The sequence below is a fragment of the Somniosus microcephalus genome, chromosome 11 (assembly GCF_052327205.1).
Source record: "Somniosus microcephalus isolate GS21.2 chromosome 11, FLI_Smic_1.0, whole genome shotgun sequence".
Taxonomy (NCBI): domain Eukaryota; kingdom Metazoa; phylum Chordata; class Chondrichthyes; order Squaliformes; family Somniosidae; genus Somniosus; species Somniosus microcephalus.
In genome coordinates this window covers 124,493,771-124,519,499 of record NC_140997.1, presented here as the reverse complement: position 1 = coordinate 124,519,499, position 25,729 = coordinate 124,493,771, and the positions used below count along the sequence as shown (strand labels likewise).

General features: G+C 46.7%; 1 protein-coding gene across 1 annotated transcript; it reads right to left on the bottom strand.

Annotated features, from left to right (window-relative positions):
• Positions 1-19,040: 19,040 nt before the first annotated feature.
• Positions 19,041-21,441, bottom strand: LOC147110861 (ferritin heavy chain, oocyte isoform-like). Its single transcript, XM_086002279.1, has 4 exons — positions 21,320-21,441; positions 20,088-20,234; positions 19,720-19,845; positions 19,041-19,332 (listed from the first exon to the last, which is right to left on the bottom strand). Exons 1-4 carry the CDS (start codon positions 21,419-21,421, stop codon positions 19,177-19,179), a joined length of 531 nt encoding a protein of 176 aa, XP_085858405.1. The 5' UTR covers positions 21,422-21,441; the 3' UTR covers positions 19,041-19,176.
• Between the last annotated feature and the right edge of the window lie 4,288 nt (positions 21,442-25,729).

Here is a 25,729-nt window from a genome sequence, read left to right as displayed (position 1 = left end):
TTGAGTTTGGTGGATCCAAACCCGGACTTACTATTTCTAATATACCGTCTAAATTACCATTTTGTGCATTATCAGCAGCTTCACTTGATGAACCCTCATTATTTGCCAGTATTCCGCCTCAATGCCAACCGATAATAACGAAATTGCGGCGCTTTAATCAGGAAGACCAATCTTTTATTGCGGCTGAAATCTCTCGACTTCTAGCAGAGGATATCATTGAACCATGTTCGTCGCCCTGGCGGGCTCAAGTCGTCATTGTCAAGAACCCTCTAAAACCTCACAAACAGCGACTATGCATCGATTATTCGCAAACCATCAATCAATATACCGACTTGGACGCCTACCCATTGCCACGCATTGATGATATGGTTAATAAACTGGCCGAATACAAAGTGTTCTCAACTTACGATTTAAAAAGTGCCTATCATCAGTTACCCTTGAAGGTCTCAGATAAGCAGTACACAGCCTTTGAGGCTAATGGACGGCTGTACCAATTTCGTCGCCTCCCATTCGGGGTTACTAATGGAGTGGCTGTCTTTCAACGGGCAATGGATGGCCTGGTTAAGCAGGAAAACCTAAGGGACACTTTTCCCTATCTTGATAACATTACCATTGCAGGTCACGATCAACAGGAACACGACTCCAACCTCCAAAAATTTCGGGATGCCCTCCATCGCCGTAATTTGACCCTGAATGAATCCAAATCTGTTGAGTCGCAACCGACCATCAACATCCTTGGCTACTGCGTAGGCAATGGTATCATTAAGCCAGACCCAGAAAGACTTCGCCCGCTCCAAGAGCTCCCGTCACCTAAGAATCCGGCTTCTTTACGTCGGGCTCTCGGTCTGTTTGCATACTACGCTAAATGGATTCCTCATTTTTCGGACAAAATCCAACCCTTGCTGCATGCTAGATCATTTCCACTGGGAACAGCGGCTGTTGCAGCCTTTAACCTTCTCAAAAAACAGTTGGAGAAAGCGGCTCTTCACTCCATTGATGAGAATCTCCCTTTCGTGGTTGAATGTGATGCCTCGGAGGTGGCGATCTCGGCTACTCTGAATCAGGAAGGTCGTCCTGTAGCATTTATGTCCAGGACCTTACAAGGTGCCGAGCTACATTATCCTCCGGTTGAGAAAGAAGCCACAGCCATCATAGAGGCAGTACGGAAGTGGAACCATTTTCTAGCTCGCCAGCACTTTACATTGATCACGGACCAACGATCAGTCGCCTTCATGCTCGATAATCGAAAACGAACCAAAATTAAGAATAATAAAATACAACTTTGGAGGATGGAACTGGCCTCTTTTGGTTATACCATTTTCTATCGGCCTGGCAAGGAGAATGTGGCCCCGGACACCCTCACACGGGCATTCTGCTCCACTATGTCATCCTCCACCCTCATGGATGTCCACAATGGTTTGTGCCATCCTGGCGTTACGCGCATGCTACATTTCGTACGATCACGGAATCTCCCTTTTTCCACTGGAGATGTAAAGAAAATATGCTCAGAATGCCGGCTTTGTGCGGAATTAAAACCTCAGTTCTTCCGCCCCTCAGATGGTATACTCATACATGCAACCCAACCGATGCAACGACTTAGCATCGATTTTAAGGGCCCAGTGCCCTCTTCAACTCGGAACACATATTTGCTCGCCATGATCGACGAATATTCACGTTTTCCATTTGCCTTCCCCTGCTCCAATATGCTGGCGTCCACAGTAATCTGCTGCCTTGAGCAGGTATTTTCTCTCTGTGGCATGCCGGCTTATATTCACTCAGATCGGGGTCCATCCTTTATGTCGAGGGAACTCAAGGACTACCTCTCAGAACGGGGAATTGCTACAAGCAAAACAACACCATACCATCCCATCGGAAATGGGCAGGTAGAGAGGTATAACGGTATCATCTGGAATTCCGTACGTCTCGCTTTAAGATCTCGGGGCCTACCAGACCAGCAATGGGAAACAGTGCTTCCGGATGCATTGCACTCTATACGGTCCCTGCTTTCTACAGCCACAAATACTACACCTCATGAGCGGTTCTTTGGATTCCAGCGTCGCTCATCTCATGGGACATCACTCCCGTCATGGCTAACTACTCCTGGACCTGTATTACTCCGAAGATACGTTCGGACGTCTAAAAATTACCCTCTTGTAGACGAGGTCGAACTAACCGATGCCAACCCCACCTATGCAAACATACGATATTCCGACGGCCGAGAATCTACCGTATCATTACGGGATCTGGCTCCCTGCCCACCAGGACCTAGTGGGACATCGGGTGATGGCATTTCACCAGGAAACTCTTGGGACCTATCGGGTACCCCTCTCCAGGATCCTGATCGGACACCAACTAGCTTGGTGCCGGTAGAACCCCGTGCTCAAGGTTGCGACCCTCCCAGTACCACACATGAAAGTACTGGTCTGCCACAGACCAGCTCTGCACCTCCCTCTGAACAGAGGCAGTCTGACTTTGAACCTATTGGGGCTCGTACTCGAAGCCATGATCTCCCCGACCCTTCACAGGGCAATCCAGGCCACACGGACTCTGGCCAATGGCCAACCGCATGTAAGCGGACCAGCGACCCTCTACGACGGGAATCCAAACGGGTGCGACTCTTCCTTGTTCGGCGGCTGCGGACCAAAAGGTAGACCACAGCCTCCTAAACCTGCAGGAGGGAAGAATGTGATAAAAATAATAACTTCCGGGAAGTTATGTCATCACTTACTGTGAACTGTGAACTATGAACTATGAACTATGAACTGTGTACATACCTCACTTCCTGTCATGTCACTTCCTGTTGGACTGGTATAAATACTGGTCTGTTCAGTATTGTAAGAGGCTTCTACCAGAGGCATGGTAAAGACCTCTCTTGCATATAGTGTGTTTATAAGTTAATTAAAGCTTACTTTAAAGTTACTTGATGGTAAGCCTCCTTTTTCTTACATCAGTCCATACCAACCTTTTGCCATGGTGCTGTTGGTATGTCAGCTACTATCATTGGTTCCTTTGCTTGTTTGTTTTGGTGTTTCTGACATGTCTCACATTTGCCTATCATGTTCTCAATGTCCTTATTTATACCAGGCCAATAAACAGTGTCTCTTGCTCTCCTTTTGCATTTTTCAATTCCGAGGTGTCCCTCATGAATCCTTTTGAGCACGTCTTGACGTAGAGCCTGTGGAATGACTATTCTGTTCTGTTTTAGTAATAGTCCACTTGCGACACTCAATTCTGACCTTATGTGAAAATATTTTGGACAGGAACCTTTTGGCCAACCATGATGAATGTTCTCTATTACTGTTTGTAATACTGTATCTTTTACTGTTTCTTCTGCTATTTGCTTTGATTTTGTGTCTGACACGGGCAGCGCAGCAGTGACCATACTCACATGAACATCCACGTCTTCTTCAGTAGAGCTCACATGACTCATTGTGGGTGCTCGGGATAGTGCATCTGCTAACACTATGTATTTGCCTGGTGTGCAGATCAGTTCAAAGTCATATCTTTGCAGCTTCATCATGAGTCGTTGAATCCTTGGAGACATCTCATTCAGGTTCTTTTTCATGACGGCAACCAGTGGGCTGTGGTCTGTCTCAACTGTGAAGGGGGGAAGTCCATATATGTAGCCATGAAACTTTTCTAGTCCAACTACCAAGCCTAGACATTCCTTTTCAATCTGGGCGTATCGACACTCAGTATCAGTCATAGACCTGGAGGCATAGGCAACAGGCTTCCAATCCTCACCCTCTGATTGTAGCAGGACCGCACCTAGGCCATCTTTTGATGCATCTGTTGACACTTTGATTCTTTTTGTTGGGTCAAAGAAGGTGAGTACAGGTGTGGTTGTCAGCACTGTTCTGAGATTGATCCACTCTTGTTCATGTCTTTTTGTCCATGCAAACTCATTTGTTTTATGTAGCAGGTCTCGCAGACAGGCTGTCTTGGCTGACAAGTTAGGAATGAACTTTCCAATGAAGTTTATCATCCCCATGATGCGTAGAACTCCTTTTTTGTCAGTGGGTCAGTGCATTTTGAGTACGGCGTTTACTTTTTCCATATCTGGCTCTATTCCTTTACCAGATAGATTAACTCCTAGGAAAGTGACTTCCTGGATGCCAAACTGACACTTGGCTTTGTTGAGCTTCAGTCCATTCCGGCATATGCTCTGTAGCACTTTAGTCAGTCTCTCATTGTGTTCTTTCAGTGTGGAGCCCCAGATGATGATGTCATCAACATAGACCCGAACTCCTTCCAGACCTTCAATTATGTGTTCCATCGCTCTATGAAAGATTTCAGATGCAGATATTATCCCGAAAGGCATTCTGAGGAAACAATACCTGCCAAATGGTGCGTTGAAGGTACAGTATTTGGTGCTCTCTTCATCCAGTTTTAGTTGCCAAAATCCTTGTGAGGCATCGAGCTTTGTAAAGTATCTGGCACCTGACATTTCACTGGTGATTTCTTCTCGCTTGGGAATCTGGTAGTGTTCACGTTTTATGTTTGCATTTAAGTCCTTTGGATCCATGCATATTCTTAGATCATTGTTCTTTTTCTTGACACATACCATGGAGTTAACCCAGCCTGTTGGCTCTTCAACTTTCCTGATGACTCCTAGTGTGGTCATTCTGTCCAGTTCATTCTTGAGCCGGTCATGCAGGGGTGCTGGAACTCTTCGTGGAGCATGTACCACTGGCTGAGCATCCTCCTTTAGCTGGATCTTGTAAGTGAATGGTAGAACTCCAAATCCTTTAAACACATCCTGGAAATTATTCACTACAGAATCCACCGAGTCATCTGGTCTGCTTATGGCACAGTTTATACGGTAGACTCTCTTGACCAGTTCTAAGTCCTCACAAGCTTTGTCACCCAGTAGTGAATCAAGTCCTTCAGCCACAACAGAAAACATGAGATGATGCACTTTGTCTTTGACTGTCACTTTAAGTCTGCATACACCTAAGCTATCTATTTTCTGTCCATTATAGTCCTTCAGTAGTACTGACTTTTTCTGTATTTTGGGCTTTTCTTTCATATTGTTAATGTCACTCATACTGATTAAGTTTGCTTTTGCCCCAGTGTCTAGTTTCAATGTAACTAATGCTCCATTTACCTGCAGTGGGATCATCCATTTGTCCTCTTTTACTGCATTGACGTTATGTTCAGCATTGTTTATTCCTGAGGGCTGCACATTTTCTGTATCCTTTTCTATATTGTCACATGACACCATTCCTACAAAAAATGTCTCACTTAAATCAGTGTCCTCAATCACATTAACTCGGACTTGTTGCCCTTTCTTTGTTTGTCCTTCTGAAAAGCATTGTTTGGCAAAGTGATTCTTTCCATGACATTTTGTGCACATTTTCCCAAACGCTGCACATTGTTTTAACTGGTGTTTGTAACCACAGCGTTTACAATTAAAAATTCCTTCCTCCGATTGCTTTTCACTTCTGTTCTGCCCATGTTTCTTCCCCTTGTAGGACACAGCACCGACAGCAGCACTTACTGCAATCGCATCATCATTGATTTCACTGAAAGTCTTGGCATGCTTTTGAGCTAGCTCGCTAGCTTGGCATATTTTCACAGCAATTTCCAATGTCAGTTCGGTTTCTCTCAACAGACGTTCCCTGACTTTTTTTTATCATGAATACCAAACACAATCTGGTCACGAATCATGGATGCTTTCAGCTCAGAGAAATTACATGTCTGTTGTAGTTTATGTAACTGTTCTACCTTTAAGAGAACTATTGTATGTAACCGTTTACCTTTAAGTGAACTATTTTAGGTGTGGCACTACTTTATCTTGGCTGCTGTATACTGTAATACCGACAGTGACCACACCGGTATATAAGTGCTGTGGCAGAACTTATTGGGCAGATTCGCCCTGACACGAGAAGCAAGTTGGCCACAGTGACTGTGAGTAAAGGGAAAATAGAAACAAATAAACGGAGGATAAGGGCGGTGCACTCGACCACGATCGAGGGGGAAAGGAGCCGGACAGAAGTCGGGCCCAGAGGCGCTGACACTGGGGCAGCGTGGAGCAGAAGCCGCGGTACAAGCGGGCGAGGGCGCATCGTGAGACGGCTAGACCGCGACGGCGAAAAAGGCCGGACAACTACCGCGACCACGAGGCGCTGCGACCGGGGTCGTAAGGCGTGGGAAGATATAAAAATAAATAAGCCACGGAGAACTCAGCCGCAGCCGGGGAGGAAAGCACCGGACTGCGAGAAGCTGGGAGGCGCGATTGGGGTGAAAAAGGCCAGATAGTGATTGAGGCCATGAAGCGCTGCGACCGGATCGTAAGGCGCGGGATGATATAAAATAAATAACCTGCGGAGAACATAGCCGCAGCCGGGGAGGGAAGCACCGGACTGCGAGAGGGCTGGAGGCGCGACTGGGAGCCGAGCGAGCGGGAGAGACAGAGCCCGAGCGAGGAAGGCTGAGCGAGAGCCAGCCCAGCGGCTGAAACTGTTCGCCGCCAACGGGTTGTACCCAGCACCGGCTGCCCTGCCAAGAGAAGGGAACGCGCTGAAGCCGACGTGCAGGCTGCAAACCCGAAAGCCAGCGGCCGTCGCCCGAGGGAAGCTTACCCCTCCGGCCAGGGGAAGAAACGCGGGAAGCCGCCAGTAGGCGGGGAAGAAGACAGAAGTGGGAACCGCCATTTTAAAGTGGGCGGGGAAAGAAGATAAGCGCGGGAAACCGCCATCTGAAAAAAAAAAGTTAAAGAATATTGTTGTTGTTTCTCAGGAAGAGTGTGAAGATGCCTAAGCATAGTAACAGCAACGGTTTCAATGCCGAGGTGGAAGACTAGCCCACGTATGTAGAACGCATCGAGATATATTGTACGGCTAATAAGATAGCAAATTATGAAAAAGCTCTAACCTTATTAAATTCAATGGGTGCGAGGACATACGGGTTATTGAAGCATCTTCTATCACCAGCTAAACCGGCGCATCAGTCTTTCGAGAATATTGTTGCTGTCCTGAAGGATCATTTTAACCCCGCACCGCTGATGTTAGCGGAACGACCTAAATTTTACGGGAGAACACAACGAAAAGAGGAAAGCAACGCGGAGTACTTGGTCAAGCTGCGTAGACTAGCGAAATACTGCCAGTTTAGAGGAAATCTGACAGAGGCATTGCGAGACAAGTTCGTGTGTGGATTGTCGAAGGAAGGAACGCAAAAACGACTACTCAAAGAGAACGATCTTACACTTGATAAGGCTGTCCGTATTGCAGCATCGCACGAAGCCGCAGCGAGAGGCACGGCGGAAATGCAGCAGAAGACAGCGGTACTCAGTGTGGATCAAATGACTTCGGGTACAACGAAATGTTCTCTTTGTGGGAAGACAACACACGACCAGAACCAATGCTGGGTTAAAAACCAGGACTGTAGGAAATGTGGCAAGCTTGGCCACATAGCTAAGGTATGCCGGTCAGGAAAGAAGAACAACAATAATAAGTCACCGCACAAGAAGTACAGAAAGGTACATGAGGTGACTGGGAAGAGTCCAGAGGAACAGAATTCGGACTCAGACTCCAACAGCAAGGCATTGGGTAGTCTGAGGATTCATAATGTGAGTAAAGAAACTGACCGACAAACTATCTGGATCACACTACAGATTGCAAAAGTCCAAGTGAAGATGGAAGTGGACACCGGATCGGCGTTGACGGTCATGAATAAGCATGATTACAAAAAGTTATTCAAACATATTCCCCTACGGGATACGGAGATAGTATTGCAGACATGCACGGGGCACAAAGTATACCCCATCGGGAAGATAGAAGTCAAGGTGAGATACAAAGACAAAGATCACCGAAGGATGGACTTGTATGTGCTGCCCGAGGGAGGTCCACCACTTCTGGGACGGGAGTGGATCAGGAAAATAAAGATAGACTGGCATTCACTAAACACAATGACGGTAGATTCTGGGAAGGAAGAGGTCAAACCTGAACGGTTGTCCAGAATATTGGACGAAGCTAAAGAGGTATTCCAGCAAGGACTGGGAACACTGAGAGGAATTAAAGCAAAAATCAAGATTGCAGAACATGCAAGCCCAAAATTTTTCAAAGCCAGATCAGTACCTTACGCGATACGACCTGCTGTGGAGGCAGAACTGGAAGAGCTTGAACATTCAGGGGTACTGTCTAAGGTGGACTGGAGTGAGTGGGCCACGCCCATTGTTCCCGTCATGAAGTCTTCATCAAGTAACAAGCCAGGGGGACTGGGGAAGGTCCGCATCTGCGGAGATTTCAAGATCACAGTTAATCCGGTGCTTCACACGGTACAATACCCGCTTCCGCGGATTGAGGATATCTTTGCTTCATTGTCTGGCGGGCAACACTTCACCAAGATAGACCTGGCACAGGCATACTTACAAATGGAAGTCGAGGAAGAGTCGCGCCAGTATCTCACAATCAACACGCACAGAGGCTTGTATCGTTATAATAGACTGGTTTTTGGAGTAGCTTCGGCTCCAGCAATTTGGCAGAGGGCAATGGAGCAGGTCTTACAAGGTGTTCCAAGCACACAGTGTTACTTGGACGATATCCTGATTACGGGAGAAGACGAGGAGGAACACCTCACAAATTTGAAACTGGTGCTCACCAGGTTGAAGGAATATGGCCTTCGAGTTAATCGCCAGAAATGTGAGTTCTTCCAGAAACGGATCTCGTACTGCGGTCATGTCATTGACCAAGAGGGGCTGCACAAGTCGCCTGACAAGATAGAAGCTGTCGTGAAGGCCCCCGCTCCGGAAAACGTTTCACATTTGAGATCGTTTCTGGGGTTGATTAATTATTATCACAAGTTTCTGCCAAATTTATCCACTGTGCTACATCCGCTGAATGCTCTGTTACGGAAAGAAGTGCCATGGAAGTGGAGCGAGGACTGTAAAAAGGCCTTTCGCAGAAGAAAGGCGTTGATTACCTCTGAGGAAGTGTTGGCTCATTTCAACCCAACGTTACCTCTTCGTCTAGCTTGTGATGCTTCTCCTTATGGAATTGGAGCAGTACTTTCACACAAGTTACCAAATGGCTCGGAAAGGCCAGTCGCATTTGCGTCCCGATCGTTGACCTCCGCGGAGCGAAATTATGCTCAGATAGACAGGGAGGCCCTCAGCCTTGTGTGGGGAGTAAAGAAATTCAATCATTACCTGCAGGGCAAGAAGTTCACATTACTGACAGACCACCAGCCGTTGGTGTCCATATTCAACCCTAACAAGGCCGTTTCCACTATGACAGCGCAAAGGTTACAGAGGTGGTCCGTGTTACTTGCGGCACACCAATATGACATTGAATACAAAAGCTCCAAACAGCATGGAAATGCTGATGGGTTATCGTGCCTACCGTTGCCGGTAGTAGAAGAGGCGGCTACAATGGACCCGGTAGAGATGTTCCACTCATCCATAGTAGAATGTCTACCAGTAACCAATTCGATGATCGAGAATGAAACAAGAAATGACCCGACTCTCTCACGGGTCTACGATCTAACAGTGGAGGGATGGCCAGCACATGGCGAACCAACACTGCCAGCATTTTCGCAACGGAAAGAACAGCTGTCAGTGTGCCGAGGAACCTTGATGTGTGGATCGAGAGTGGTGATTCCACCCAAACTTCAGCATAAGGTGCTAAAGGAACTTCACGAGGGGCATCTGGGTGGAGTGAAAATGAAGAACCTAGCAAGAGCATTTGTGTGGTGGCCAGGTATTGATGGAGACATCGAGGAAATAACCAAGAGTTGTCTAGGATGCCAGAAGGTCCAAAACGCGCCACCACAAGCTCCTCTGCATCCATGGGAGTGGCCCTCATCTCCTTGGCAAAGGGTACACATCGACTTTGCTGGTCCATTTATGGACTCAATGTTTCTAATAGCGGTGGATGCACACTCCAAGTGGCCGGAGGTAATAAAGATGTCCTCCACCACCACGGAAAAAACCATCACAGTATTAAGGACCATGTTTGCCAGGAATGGGCTGCCGGAACAGGTCTGTTCTGATAATGGACCACAATTTGTGTCCGAAGAATTCAGGAAATTCTTAAAAAGCAATGGGGTCAAGCACTACACGTCAGCCCTATACCATCCCGCCACCAATGGCTTAGCTGAAAGGTTTGTCCAGACCGTCAAGAAGGCCATAAAGGCCATGGGTAATGAGAACATCAACTTACAACATAAGGTAGATAACTTCTTGTTGGCGTACAGGAATGCAACACATGCGGTCACAAATCAAACTCCCGCCATGATGTTTTTCAATAGAAGGCTAAGACGCCGGCTGGATTTGATTAAGCCAAACGTCAGAAGGGACGTAGAGAACCGGCAATTCCAGGGCCTGAATGAAAGGCCAACTAGATCTTTTCAGACAGGTCAACAAGTTTTGGCCCGGGACTACCGTACCGAGAAATGGCAGCCTGGAACTATTGTAAAAAGGCTAGGGCCGCTGCTGTATACAGTGGACATTGGTGACAGCATCATAAGGCGTCATGTTGACCAGATCATAGGGTCATCCACAAAGAGCCAACCTACTCCACAACCTTACACGGCTAATGTCGAAACAGAGATACCCAGAGCCCCTACCTCCGATCTGGTAATACTGGAATCAGATGATCCGGACACTGTCCTTCAAGCTGAATCGGCCTTGCCGGAAGAACCTACTACCCCACCGAAAACTACTACGCCACTGAGGCGTTATCCGGACAGAGTCAGGAGACCTCCAGAGAGACTGAATCTGTGAACTGTTTTACATAATTTGTATATATGTTCTAATGATATGGTTAATGGGAAATAAGTATCTTGTAAGCTAAAAAGGGAGGATTGTAGTGTATGTAACTGTTCTACATTTAAGAGAACTATTGTATGTAACCGTTTACCTTTAAGAGAACTATTTTAGGTGTGGCACGACTTTATCTTGGCTGCTGTATACTGCAATACCGACGGTGACCACACCGGTATATAAGTGCTGTGGCAGAACTTATTGGGAAGATTCGCCCTGACCTTCGAATAGTAAAGTCCTGTTTAAGTTACTCTTGTAGTCTGTGTATTACTTCGCTATACAACCCACAGACTTTACAGTGGCGACGAGTTCGATCTTACCCTGCGGCAACAATACTTCTGAAGAAGTAAACGAGCATCGAGAAGAGGCACCCGCCCTCGTCGTTTTGCTGAGAGAAAACTCGAGTCTGCAGACCAAGAAAGGAGGAAGATTTCAAACACGAAGTCTTCCATCAGCAACAGGCACGGATTGTCCCTTCTGCCACGGTGGTGAGTGAGCCGATCAACACGAGAAGCAAGTCGGCCATGGTGACTGTGAGTAAAGGGAAAATAGAAACAAATAAACGGAGGATAAGGGCGGTGCACTCGACCACGGTCGAGGGGGAAAGGAGCCGGACAGAAGTCAGGCCCAGAGGCGCTGAGACTGGGGCAGCATGGAGCAGAAGCCGCGGTACAAGCGGGCCGGGGAGCGTCATGAGACGACTAGACCGCGATGGCGAAAAAGGCCGGACAAATACCGCGACCACGAGGCGCAGCGACCGGGATCGTAAGGCGCGGGAAGATATAAACAAATATAAGCCACGGAGAACTCAGCCACAGCCGGGGAGGAAAGCACCGGACTGCGAGAAGCTGGGAGGCACGATTGGGGTGAAAAAGGCCAGACAGTGACTGAGGCCACGAAGCGCTGCGACCGGATCGTAAGGCGCGGGAAGAGATAAAAATAAATAAACCGCGGAGAACGCAGCCGCAGCCGGGGAGGAAGCACCGGACTGCGAGAGGCTGGGAGGAGTGATTGGGTGAAAAAGGTCGGACAGTGACCGAGGCCACGAAGCGCTGCGACCGGGATCGTAAGGCGCGGGAAGAGATAAAATAAATAAATCGCGGAGAACTCAGCCGCAGCCGGGGAGGGAAGCACCGGACTGCGAGAGGGCTGGGAGGTGCGATTGAGAGCCGCGCGAGCGGGAGAGACAGAGCCCGAGCGAGAGCCGCGCGAACGGGAGAGACAGAGCCCGAGAGAGAGCGAGCGAGAGCCGCGCGAGCGGGAGAGACAGAGCCCGAGGAAGACTGAGCGAGATCCAGCCCAGCGGCTGAAACTGTTCGCCGTCAACGGGTTGTACCCAGCACCGGAGAGACAGAGCCCGAGCGAGGGAGACTGAGCGAGATCCAGCCAGCGGCTGAGACCGTTCGCCGTCAACGGGTTGTACCCAGAGCCGGTTGCCCGGCCGAGAGAAGGGAACGCGCTGAAGCCGAAGCGCAGGCTGCGAACCCCGAAAGCCAGCGGCCGTTGCCCGAGGGAAAAGCTTACCCCTCCTGCCAGGGGAAGAAAAGCGGGAACCGCCATCTTGAAAGTGGGCGGGGAAAGAAGATAAGCGTGGAAAACCGCGGGAAGCCGCCAGTAGGCGGAGAAAAAGACAGAAGCGGGAACCGCCATTTTGAAAGGGGCGGGGAAAGAAGATAAGCGTGGGGAAACCGCCATCTTGGAAAAAAAAAGAGTTAAAGAAATATTTCGTTGTTGTTTATCAGGGAGGTGAAGATGCCTAAGCGTGGTAACATCAACGATTCTGAGGTAGAAGATTGGGCCACGTATGTAGAACGCATTGAGATATATTGTGAGGCCAATAAAATAGAGGATGATGATAAAGCTATAACCTTGCTAAACTCGATGGGGGCGAAGACATACGGGCTATTGAAACATCTTCTCGCACCAGTTAAACCGGCGGATCAAACCTTCGATAACATTGTTGCTGTTCTGAAGGATCACTTGAACCCCACACCGCTGATGTTGGTGGAACGATTCAAATTTTATGCGAGAACGCAACGGAAAGAGGAAAGCAACGCGGAATACTTGGTCGAACTGCGTAGGCTAGCGAAATACTGCCAGTTTGGAGGAAATCTGACAGAGGCATTGCGAGACAAGTTCGTGTGCGGGTTGTCGAAGGAAGGAACGCAAAAGCGACTGCTCGAAGAGAACGACCTTACACTGGATAGGGCTGTCCTTATTGCAGCATCACGCGAAGCCGCAGCGAAAGGAACTGCAGAAATGCAGCTGAAGGCAGCGGTCCTCAGTGTGGATCAAATTACTTCGGGTGCAACGAAATGTTATCGTTGTGGGAAGACAACACATGACCAGAACCAATGCTGGTTTAAAAACCAGGACTGTAGGAAATGTGGCAAATTGGGTCACATAGACAAAGTATGCCGGTCAGGGAAGAAGACCAACAACCAAAAAAAAAGCCATCACAGGAAAAGTACAACAAAGTACACAAGGTGGTTGAGAAGAGTTCAGATGAACAGAATTCGGATTCAGACCCAAACGGCCAGGAACTGGGTAGTCTGAGAATTCATAATGTGAGTAAGGAAGCTGACCTACAAACTATCTGGGTCATGCTAAAAATAGCCGGAGTCCAAGTGAGAATGGAATTGGACACTGGATCAGCCCTATCAGTCATAAATCGAAGGGATTACAACCGGCTATTCTCACATATACCCTTGAGAGATACCAAGTTCGTATTGCAGACATACACGGGGCATAAAGTATACCCCATGGGAAAGATAAGAGTCAAGGTGAGAGACAGGGGCAAAGAACACCCCGGAATGGACTTATACGTACTACCTGAGGGAGGACCACCACTTCTAGGACGGGAGTGGATCAAGAAAATAGACATGGAATGGCACTACCTCAAAGCAATAATGAGTGAGGACTCGGGGCAGACAATCAGCTCAGACTCTGAAACGGATGACGATAAGACCAGCCCAAGCATGAAAGACAAGTCTAAAATGAACTTGCTGACGAAGGTTGGTAGAACGAATGTGGGCATAAAGGCTTATGCTCCAGAGGAGAACAAAGTTTCAGAACAGAATTCCTCTGAACAACAACAACAACATAGCTTGACAGAGAATTCTGAGTCTGTTCAAGTTACAGACATATATATTACTGAGGAACATCGAGCTCGAACGCAAACTTATTTCAGATTACGACAGCAATTAGAACAATTGAATTGCCGTCTCGAGCAAGAGATGAAAGCAATGAAAAAGTTCTATGATACCGAATGGGAGAATCTGGAAAGACAACAGAAGCAGCTGGGGAAGAAAAGGGAGCAGGAGCACACAAACCGTCTGCACGAGGAGGCCAAACGAATCAAAGCTGATTCGGCTTCTGAAGGGGCGTGCTCCAATCCAGTGGAACAAGATGGGCCGCAACTGAAGGCGCTGGTTAGCAGGTTGCAGGCAGAAAAAGCTGAGTTGGTCGACATGACTTCCGAGCTCGTACTGAAGTTGGGTGCAGCATCACCGGACGATTCAGTTGTGGAAATTCGAATGATGGGGGCTGCGGATGATGGCGAAGTAGAAGCAGCAAAGGAGCCCCAGGACAAGGTTCTAAACAGCCCTGCAGCTAATGGAAAAGGGATGAGGACAGAAGAGTTAACAGTCAGCCAACTCGTCCAGGGCAAGGTTATAAACAGCCCTGTAGTTAATGGAAAAGGGATGATGGCAGAAGAGTTAACAGTCAGCCAACTCATTCATATGCTGAGGGATAAAACTCTAAAATGGGAAAAACTTAAATACGAGCCTCAATCTTCAAAGGGAAGGGAGCTCTCAAAAGTCATTGGAAGAGCTGAGGTGGCAACCCAGACTGAGAAGTCTGCAGCAGAACAGCCCTTGGATGCCAAAAGTACGCTGACGCACGGCAATGTAGAACAACAGAATACTGAAACAGCTACTTCAGTAGAGGGATTGAATAGTCCGATCAATCAATCTCCGAATGAAGTTGAAGTATTGAAATCACAAATGAGGTCATTAGTAAAAGACTTGCAGGAAGCCCAGAAAAAGCGGGATGAATCTGAACGCATGATGAAGTCTCTTCAGGACAGATGTCGGGATTTGGAACAAAAGTCGGCTAACGTCCAGCTGGGTAAGGAGGAAATAGAAGACCCTCTCGCGGGCCTAGCTCAGGACGACACCGAATATTACCATGATCTGTTGAGTGACACTGAATATTACGAGGACCTGGTCTGCCCAGCTTGTGCCGAGAACTCCCAAAGTGCCGAAATCAGGATGAATCACTTAAAGTCTAAGGAACATAGGGAGATGGTGGCGTTACAGCTGGCAGCTGACAACGGAGCCCCGAGAGTCTCCAAGAAGCAAAAAAAGGAAAAGACGAAGCAGAAGATGATAACCATCTGAACCATTATTACCTCTACCCGATCACACACGTGGTCCCCCGAACGGAGCCAAATCAGTTGGAAAGTAGGAAAATTTCCCAAGGCAATCCAACTGTTTTTTGTTTGTTTTAAAAAGTCAGCAATGCTGGTTCAGAAGTGATGGAAGTAAAGCTGTTAAGTCTAGGGAAGGACTATGGGATGAGTCCCTCTAGCAAGGTGACCCGACTACACCACGGAGGCGTGGTCCGGACCGAGTCAAGAAGATCAGAGACTGAATCTGTGAACTGTTTCCCGCAGAGACTGAATCTGCGAACTGTTTCCGCAGAGACTACCTCTGTGAACTGTTGTAACATGAAGTTGGATATGTTATGATGTTATGTTAATGGGGAATAAGTATGTTGTAAGCTAAAAAGGGAGGATTGTAGTGTATGTAACTGTTCTACCTTTAAGAGAACTATTGTATGTAACCGTCCACCTTTAAGAGAACTGTTTTAGGTGTGGCACTACTTTATCCTGGCTGCTGTATACTGTAATACCGACGGTGACCACACCGGTATATAAGTGCTGTGGCAGAATTTATTGGGCAGATTCGCCCTGACCTTCGAATAGTAAAGTCCTGTTTAAGTTACTCTTGTAGTCTGTGTATTACTTCGCTATACAACCCACAGACTTTACAGAAACATTTCTGAGCGACAGGATAAATCTTCATTTAGAAAGACACAGATTAATCAGGGACAGTCAGCATGGATATGTTAAGGGAAGGTCATGTCTGACTAACTTCATTGAATTGTTTGAGGAGGTAACAAGGAGGGTCGATGAGAGTAGTGCGTTTGTTGTAGTCTATATGGATTTTAGCAAGGCTTTTGATAAGGTCCTGCAAGGCAGACTGGTCACAAAAGTAAAAGCCCATGAGATCCAAGGCAAAGGGGCAAGTTGGATCCAAAATTGGCTCAGAGGCAGGAAACAAAGCGTAATGGTCGAAGGGTGTTTTCGTGACTGGAAGGCTGTTTCCAGTGGGGTTCCGCAGGGCTCAGTAATGGGTCCTTTGCTTTTTGTGGTATATATCAATGATTTAGACTTGAATGTAGGAAGTATGATTAAGAAGTTTGCAGATGATACAAAAATTGGCTGTGTGGTTGATAATGAAAAAACCGAAGACTGCAGGAAGATATCAATGGACTGGTCAGGTGGGCAGAACAGTGGCAAATGGAATTCAATCTGGAGAAGTGTGAGGTCATGCATTTGTGGAGGGCTAACAAGGCAAGGGTTAAATGGTAGGACACTGAGAAGTGCAGAAGATCAGAGGGACCTTGGAGTGCATGTCCACAGATCTCTGAAGTTAGCTGGACAGGTAGATAAGGTGGTTAAGAAGGCATACGGGATACTTGCTTTATTAGCTGAGGCATAGAATATAAGAGCAGGGAGGTTATGCTTGAAATGTATAAAACACTGGTTAGGCCGCAGCTAGAGTACTGCGTGCAGTCCTGGTCACCACATTACAGGAAGGATGTGATTGCACTAGAGAGGGTACAGAGGAGATTTACGAGGATGTTGCCTGGGCTGAAGAATTTTAGCTATGAGGAAAGATTGGATAGGCTGGGTTGTCCTATTTATCTCTCAAATAAAAACAGAAAATGCCGGAGACACTCGGCAGGTCAGGCAGCGTCTGTGAAGAGAGAAACAGAGTCAGCGTTTCAGGTTGATGACCTTTCGTCAGAACTGGAAAAAAGCCGGAAATGGAACAGATTCTTAAGCAAGTGAAGAAGCTGGGAATGGGGGGAGGGAGGAAAGAAAAAAAGGGACGGTCTGTGATAGGATGGAAGGCAGGAGAGATTAAGAGACATTGAGAGATATTCAAGGCAAAGGGAGATGGTAATGGGACAGGTTAAGAAACAAAGGATGGCTCTAGATGAAGTGTAAATTGTGCTTTCTTTTAATATTAGTCCCTCAACCAACATAACAAAAACAGATGATCCAGTCATTATCACATTGTTGTTTGTGGGAGCTTGCTGTGTGCAAATTGGCTGCTATGCTTCCTACATTACAACAGTGACTACACTTCAAAAAGTACTTCATGGGCTGTCAAGTGCTTTGAAACATCCGGTGGTCGTGAAAGGCGCTTTAGAAATTCAAGTCTTTCTTTTCCCTAGTCTCATTCTTTTGTATTTTCCCACATTATATGCCATTTTCCACCCACCTATCCCGATCCCTTTGTATTTGTAGGTCCGCCTCACCCCCATTATTAGATTCATGCCAGCTTTAAATGATGGTTAACTGCGTATGTGTGTTTTTGTAATGTTTTAAATATTACCTTTTGCACGAGTACATTCCATGTATTTGACATGTACTGGGGTAAGTCTGGTCTATCCGCCGGGGAAAGGATGTTTGAGTTAAGCTGACGGGATTGGGGGGATTGCAGGAAGAGAGAGGCAATCACTGGGTGTACTCTTTTTGAGCAACCCATAAACAAACAGACTGTAACTAAACTCAAAACAATAAGTGAAACTTAACAAATTAAATTGAAATTTGGTTGCCGGGGGGGGGGGGGGGGTGACGATGCACTCCAGTCCCCGCGGCGCCCACTGGTCGCAGGAGGCCTCAAGCGTGCCGGGGACACTACGTGCTCCATCTCCAGGGCCACCCGGGCACGAACAAGAGACAGGCAGTCGGGCCGAACGACCCCCTGCTGTCTGGACCCAGTTGCTGGCAATCACTGTGTGTAGTGCTGGTTGTGTAGATATTGTCCCACTTGTGAGAAGAGACTATCTGGTATAGACTTGTTTCAGTGATTAATCTCTCGATGTTTGACTGTCCAGGAGGAAAGTACAAATGCAAAGAGGCGAGGAGACTGTTGAATCTTCTCTGGTGGAACAGGAAGTCCAGTAAATCATTGAGATGAGAGTTACTGGCGTTTCCCTAAATCTGGCGAGGGAAGGACAGTGCTGGGATTCTGTGGATACCTCGTGCTCCCGCTAGGATCAAAACACTGTGGGATCAACAGCAAAGAACAGGCTAAGAAAGTGCATCAAAGGTGGAATACTATTGAATTAAAGATGAAGTAAGGAAAAGTGGGACTGGTGGACTGACACGTGTTCATATGATACAGGCATGTTGAGAATAACCTTGGATTTTCACCCAAGGTAGGTCAAAACTCAAAGCTCTAACACTGTGACCAAGTCTCTAATTGGTTATCCTGCAGTTACCTTGCTCTATTCTCCAACTCTCCATTAGGCTTAGAAGTGGCAGCTTTGGCAGTTGGAACCTAGTCCAGTGTGGTTCTAGGCCAATGGGACTCCATGAAGAGAGTATTCATCTCCCCCCCCACAAATTTTCTTCAAGAAAGGAATCGCATAAAGGCCAGTTGGAACTCCGATTTGAATTAGGACAATGCCGCTAGACTAGATTGGGTGTTTAAACAAATTGTCTGCAACTTAAAACATCAAATGAAACTTAATTAAAATTTGGTTGTTGGGCGTGATGATGCACTCCAGTCCCTACCGGTCATGGAAGGGCTCGAGCGCGCTGGCAGACACCGCGTGCTCCATCTCCAGGGAGAACCGGGCACAAACATGGCCACAGAAGAGAGGAAGGCAGGTGAGCCGAAGAACTCCCTCGACCGCCCGCTGCTTGGACCAGTTAATGGCCTTTTTGGGAAGGCCCAGGAACAGTCCTACGAGGAGGTGCTCCAATCTGCCTGCTCCCTCCGCACCGGGTGACCGAAGATCAAGAGCGTGGGACTGAAGTGCAGCCAAAAATTGAGCAGTCAATTCAAATAATGAAAGAGGGGCTGCAACCTCTCGCATTCTGTGTAAACACAGCCCAGTGTAGCTCTTGTCTGAAGACAACCAAATGTTAATCAGAAAATAAGCAACCACTCAAATTTACAAGGAGACAAAATCCAGTCCAATGTTGAACAGTTTATTTATAGTTAGTGACAGTCTCACAGCTGTTTGTACAAAGTCACACAACCCATCCCTGAAGGACAGGGTCTCCCCCACAATTATATAAACACAAGTACTGAACACAATAAGCTTCAGTCACTCTCCCCCAGGCTGTGCTTGTCAAACAGGTACTCTCCCATGCCATTCTCAGGGGCTCCCAGTCTCTTCAAGTTGGTGATGTGATCTCCAAGCTTCTTGATCATCTTCACTTGCTCATCCAAGTAGTGGGTCTCCAGGAAGTCACACAACTGAAAGAAAGAAACAAAAAAGGTGAAACTAGTTATGGCCAGTAGCAGATATCAAGGAACATGATCTCCCCCCCAACCACTCCCCCCACCCTAGAGTTGGGATTTTAATCCTCTTGGACTGGAGGATAGTCAAGTGGTGTAATTGAGATGATGTAAATTTGCTCCAATGAACCAGTAATTCCTGTACAATAGATGCTAAGAACACCAACAGCTTTATTCTCAATGTCCACATTAGGCCAACTGTCCAGTCCTCTCCCCAACCCACTTAAGGACCCAGGAGAGAGACACCAACACAAAGCAATTGGGCATGGGGAATATTGAATAGGCTCAAGGACAGCAAGGTTCCACCACCTCCAACACACCCAAAAACCCACATTAAGAACTTACATGAGGGTCGGTGTGCCCAGTGGAGAGTTTGTGCAGATCCAGCAGACTCTGGTTGACATTCTTCTCCATCTGTAGAGCTCTCTGCATCGCCTCCAGACCATTGCTCCACTCATCCTGCTCTGGTTTCTGAAGGGGAAAGTCACAGTTCACTTACAATGAATTAAACAAAAATACACAAGACAGCACAAGGAAAACAGGGGGTGAAATGCAGCCAGAATTCCATGTTACCATGAACCAATGTGTCACAGGAATATAGAATTACTGCATTAAGCCACCAGAACCATGGAATCAAATTGGAACCAATTGCTTTAGAAAGTATTGGAAACAAGGGGATCCCAACAGAAGGCCACTCATTTATTGAATCCAACCTTGATGTCCTCCAAGATGATTCGGCCTCCACGCCGATTCTGGAATTTCATCAATTTCTCAGCATCCTCGTGTTTCTCATGTGACTGCTCCTTGAGGAACTCGGCAAAGTGACGCAGGGCAACATTATCCCGGTCAAAGTAATAGGACTGTGGAGAGAATTTTAAACAGCTTCATCAGACCTAGATCTTCATATACAATGCAAGATTATATTTACCCCTAGTTAGCTAGTGAGTTCTTAATCTTGCAAAAATAGATAGAACCATAGAAGATAGGAGCAGTAGTAGGCCATTCGGCCCCTTGAGCCTGTTCCAACGTTTAGTGAGATCATGGCTGATCATCCAAACAAGTACCCTGTCCCTGGCTTCTCCCTTGATCCTGAAGATACCATTGGTTAACTAGCAAAATGCAATTCACTTCACTAATCTGAACATGTTGGCCAGCTTCTCCTCCCAAGAACCAGGATGAAACAGTCAACCAACAAATAAAAACTATAAACTACAGTTCAGGATTATATTTCATGACCAGTCAAACTAAACTCTACTGCTGGATAAGTAGTCCCTCCTCTATTTCCTGTCATTCAGATGAGATGTTAAACAGAGGCCCTGTCTGTCCTCAGGTGGATGTGAAAGATCTCAAGGCACTACTTCAGAGAACAGGGGAGTTCTCTCCAGATTCCCAGGCCAATATTTATCCCTCAACCAAAACAGATGATCTGATGAGTCTCATTGTTTGTGCAAGCTTACTGTGCATAAATTGGCTGCTGCATTTCCCACATAACAGGTGGCTTCATTGACTACCTCCCAAAGTGCCTTGTAGCCAAAGAGATCTAGGCACAGTGAACAAGGCTTCAACACCAGGATTCCCAGAACTTCACTTCCAGTTAAAAAGAAAGCTAGTGAGGACCTGCCATCATGTCACTCACTAGTCACCCCACTGAAACTGAACTTTGTTTCATATCAACAAGCACCAACAGTCACTTGACCAGGTTTGTGCTCTTCTGTTACAAACTCAGGCAGCAGCTGAGCTCGTTCCATATATTAAACCTGCTCAACAGAGTGCAGCTGCTACAAGGAGCAGGCCATCAACACAACAAGCTCACCCTGAAGTACTCACTGCTCAAACATTGCTTCCCCAGGTAAGGAAGTCAAGAGAAATATAGTTGAAAGCCAGTTCATGGAACTACAGAATGTACAGCTTTTAAGAATACAGCAACAAGGAATACAAGACTCACCATGGAAAGATAAACATAGGAGGAATAGAGCTCCATGTTAATTTGCTTGTTGACAGCATCCTCACAGTCCTTGTGGTAGTTCTGACGTACTTGGGAGGCCATCTTCACTATTTCCTGTTATATTATTACTGCTCACTAGCACCTAGAAAGTTCAAAAACTAACCCTTTCTAACTCAAGCTCTTGTATTTATACTACTGGGACAGCCTGCAATCAAACAAGGAATGACATCACCAATGACGATTGACAATCCCTGAGAGCCAATCAGGAATCTTTCCTGAATCCAGGCACCAATTAACAAAGGAGAGGGTGTGTGGGGGAGGAGGGGGGGGAGACCCAGAGCCAATCAGAGCTATGGAAAACCGGCAGGTTTGGGAGATCATCTCGGTGATGTCACTGCTTTTGGGTTCCTTGACCTTCTTCAAATCGGAAAGTCTCTCGTTGTTTGATGCTCTCATTTGAATTAAATGACAATTTGCTGCTTTTCAAAAGCTCAAGGTGCTGAGAATCATCCTTCGCTATCGATGAATTTTCCTACAATTGTTCCTTCATCGTCGCTGGGTCAAAATCCTGGAACTCACTGCCTAACAGCATTGTGGGAGTACCTTCACCGCACGGAGTTCAAGAAGGCGGCTCACCCCCACCTTCTCCAGTGCGACTCGCGCCGAGCAATACATTCTGGCCGTTGACAGCGACGCCCACATCCCGTGAATTAATATTCTAAAAATGGAATAAATTGATTGGAAACATCTTTGTGTGTTATGGAACATACACCAGAGTATTATTCATTTCACATTTTCAGATTCTGTAGAACCGGGACCCATGAGGCTTGACTTTCCATTAAATATTTCTCCCCATCACACAATCCCTTCGGATGTAAAGACAGAAATTTCTCTTCCAGAAAAAACAGGCAAGTTCCCGATGGCGGGGAGTCCAGAACCAGGGGTCACAGTCTAAGGATAAGTGGGAAGCCATTTAGGACTGAGATGAGGAGGAATTTCTTCACCCAGAGAGTGGTGAACCTGTGACATTCTCTGCCACACAGGGCAGTTGAGGAAAATTCATTAAATATATTCAAGAAGGATTTGAATATATTTCTTGAGGCTAAAGGGATCAAGGGATATGGGGAGAAAGCAGGGACAGGGTACTGAATTTGGATGATCAGCCACGATCTCATTAAATGGCTGAACAGGCTCGAGTTGCCGAATGGCCGACTGATGCTCCAATCTTCTATGTTTCTCTGTGTATTTTCTAGCCCGTCACTCGGGGAGCTGCTACCAGGGCTGTGCTTCTTTGTAGTCAGACTGTAGGAAATGTATCGGCATGGAGCGGGGTGAACGTCGACCTCATAGATTTTGTGAGATGCAAACAGTTACCATTAGTGCCGTTCTGACCTCAGTGCGGGGAGTGCTTGCAGCCGAACCGCACCCGAGTTCAACGTGTTAAATTGGTATAGAACCTCGGTTAGACTACACTTGGAGTACGGTGCACGGTTCTGGTCTCCATAGAATCATAGAATAGTGCAGCACAGAAGGAGGCCATTCGGCCCATCGAGTCTGTCCCGGCTCGTTCAAAGAGCAATCCAGTTAGTCCCACTCCCCCGCTCTTTCCCCAGGAACCTGGAACTTTTTTCTACTTCAAGTATTTATCCAATTCCCTTTTGAAGGCCACTATTGAATCTGTATCCACCGCCCCATCAGGCAGCGCATTCCCAATCCTAACCACTCCTTGTGTAACAAAGTTTTTCCTCCTGTCGCCTCTGGTTCTTTTGCTAATCATCTTAAATCTGTGTCCTCTGGTTATCGACCCTTCAGCCATTGGAAACAGTTTCTCTTTATTTACTCTATCGAAACCCTTCATGATTTTAAACGCCTCTATCAAATCTCCTCTTAGCCTTTTCTGCTCTAAGGAGAATATTACAAAAAGGATATAGAGGCACTGGAGAAGGTGCACATTTGATTTACAAGGATGATAGCAGAACTGAGAGGTTATATCTATCAGGAATGACTGAACAAGCTGGGGCGCTTTTCTCTAGAAATAAGAAGGCTGAAGGGTGACCTAATAGAGGTCTTTAAAATTATGAAGGTAGATGGAAAGAAAATGCTTTCACTTGTGGGGGAGTCCAGAACTGAGGGCCATAAATATAAGATAGTCACTAATAAATCTAACAGGGGATTCAGGAGCAACTTCTTCAGTGGTGAGAATGTGGAACTCGCTACCACATAGGAGTAGTTGAGGCGAAGAGCAGAGATGCATTTAAGGGGAAGTTTGGAAAGAAGGGAATAGAAGGATATGCTGATCGGATTAGATGAAGAAGGGCGGGAGGAGGCTCGTGTGGAGCATAAACACCGGCACGGAGCAGTCGGGCCGAATGGCCAGTTTCTGTGCTGTAAATTCGATGTAATTCTTAAAACACGGGCGCCTGTAAAGTTTTTCACATCGAGTGAGCTGAAGACTTTGTTTTGTCTGAAACATGAAGCCATGAAACCCGTCAGCACGCAAACCCATCCCGACTCGTAGAATTGCGGCTCATCGTCGTGTGAAATGTGGGGACTCAGATACCCCAGAAATGCCTCTGAGAGATGCAAAGACATCAACGTGGAATGGCTGAAGACGGCAATTTCATTGCACCCGCTGCAGTTCTCAGTGAAGTTCCTAAATTAGCGTGTAAACACTGGCGTGTTGCAGCTGCAGCATCATCAACGGATGAATCCATTCCTGGGGGTGAAGGACACAAATGGAGATGCAGTCGGATTTGGAAAGGATGATTGCTATTTGGTATGAACTGCACAATGGGCCTGAATACCAATCAATACATTTATGGAGGAGCTGCCGGTATTGGGTTTATACATTGATGGAACAGGCAGGGAGGGGGAAAGAGTTTCAGGAGAAGTATCCATTTAACTTGGGGGTTTTACTTTGTGCATTTAATGAAATACATTTACTCCTTCCAGAAGGATTATATTTTGTGGGAATACAGTTCCGCACGTATTCCTCGTCCTTCAATACCTTACCCAAGACCATGAGTGTTGGCAGGTTAGTCAAACATGGTGGGGGAGGGGGAAGGAGAGTGGTCCCAGAACAAAGCCCAGTAGGGTACTCACAGTTTCCCAGTAAGATATTTTCAAATTCTCTACCCCAAAGGGCTGTGGATGCTGAACCATTAACTATATTCAAGGCTCAGATAGATTTTTAGATTGTAGTGGGATCAAGGGATATGGAGATCGGGCTGGAAAGTAGAGGTGAGATTGAAGATCAGCCATGATTTTATTGAATGGTGGAGCAGGCTCAAGGGCCGCATGGCCTACTCCTGCTTCTAATTATGTTATGTGGATAGCAAGCCGATATGGCAATTGTTGATTCTACTCCACCACCACATCAATTGTAATCCCCTTATCACGAGTTCAGTGAGCTCCAACATTGCTGGTCTGTGCAGCAGTTATTTGTTTCTCTGCCCAGAAAGGCTATAGCAGCAGTGGTGAGTTTGTTAACGGAGTTACCCCCGCTAATGACTGATGGGGATCTGTAGCAGTTTACTGAATACAAACTGCTCTTCCCCAGGGAAAATATAATTCTTAGAGAATGCGAAACCAGAGCTTTCTCTTCATTGGACTGAAATGACAGAACACAGTCACAGCAAATCATCCTTGTGTTTATTATAACTTGTATTTCATTGTAGTGGCTAAATTATAACTCTCCAAGCTCTCAAGGGCAGGGGGAATATTCATCACCATGGCAGCAAGTACTTCTATTTAACTGCCTGGAGCCCAAGCTTTGGAATGCCCTCCCTAAACCTCTCTGCCTCCTTTAAGACTCTAAAACCTACTTCTTACCAAGCTTCAGGGGTCCCTGGTCCCATTAGCTCATTTGGCTGAACACACCTTTGTACATTAAGCTGTTGTATTACAGCATTGCAGTTTGTTTGCAACACAAGATTGACAAATTTCCAAGAAATACAGAGAATATCAAAGTTAAATAGATTAAAATTACCCCGGCAAAAAATATAACTGTTCCCCTTGGTGGAAGGGTCGAGAACCAGAGGACACAGATTTAAGATGATTGGAAGGGGGCCCAAAGACGACTGAGGAAAAACTGAACGCAGCGAGTGGTTAGGACCTGGAATGCACTGCCTGAGAGGGTGATGGTGGCAGACTCAATCTCTGTTTCCAAAAAGGGAACTAGACAAGTACCTGAAGGATAAAATGGCAGGGCTCCAGAGAAAGGGCAGGGTGTAGTACTAGCCGAAGTGCTCCTGCAGAGAGCCAGCATGGGCTCGACAGGCCTCTTGTGCTGTAACCATTCTATGACCAAATCCCATGACAACACTGCTGCACAGCCCAGTGTAATACTGGAAATGTAACCAAGTTATGCTAACTGGAACAAAAACCACTAAAATTTAGAAGGAGACAAAA

Excerpts from the sequence above, each read along its gene's own strand:
- LOC147110861 (XM_086002279.1), bottom strand. The coding sequence starts at position 21,421 with ATGGCCTCCCAAGTACGTCAGAACTACCACAAGGACTGTGAGGATGCT. Across the intron at positions 19,846-20,087 it reads TCATCTTGGAGGACATCAAG|AAACCAGAGCAGGATGAGTG; the intron begins GTTGGATTCAAT and ends TTTCCCCTTCAG. Across the intron at positions 19,333-19,719 it reads CTGGGCACACCGACCCTCAT|TTGTGTGACTTCCTGGAGAC; the intron begins GTAAGTTCTTAA and ends TCTTTCTTTCAG.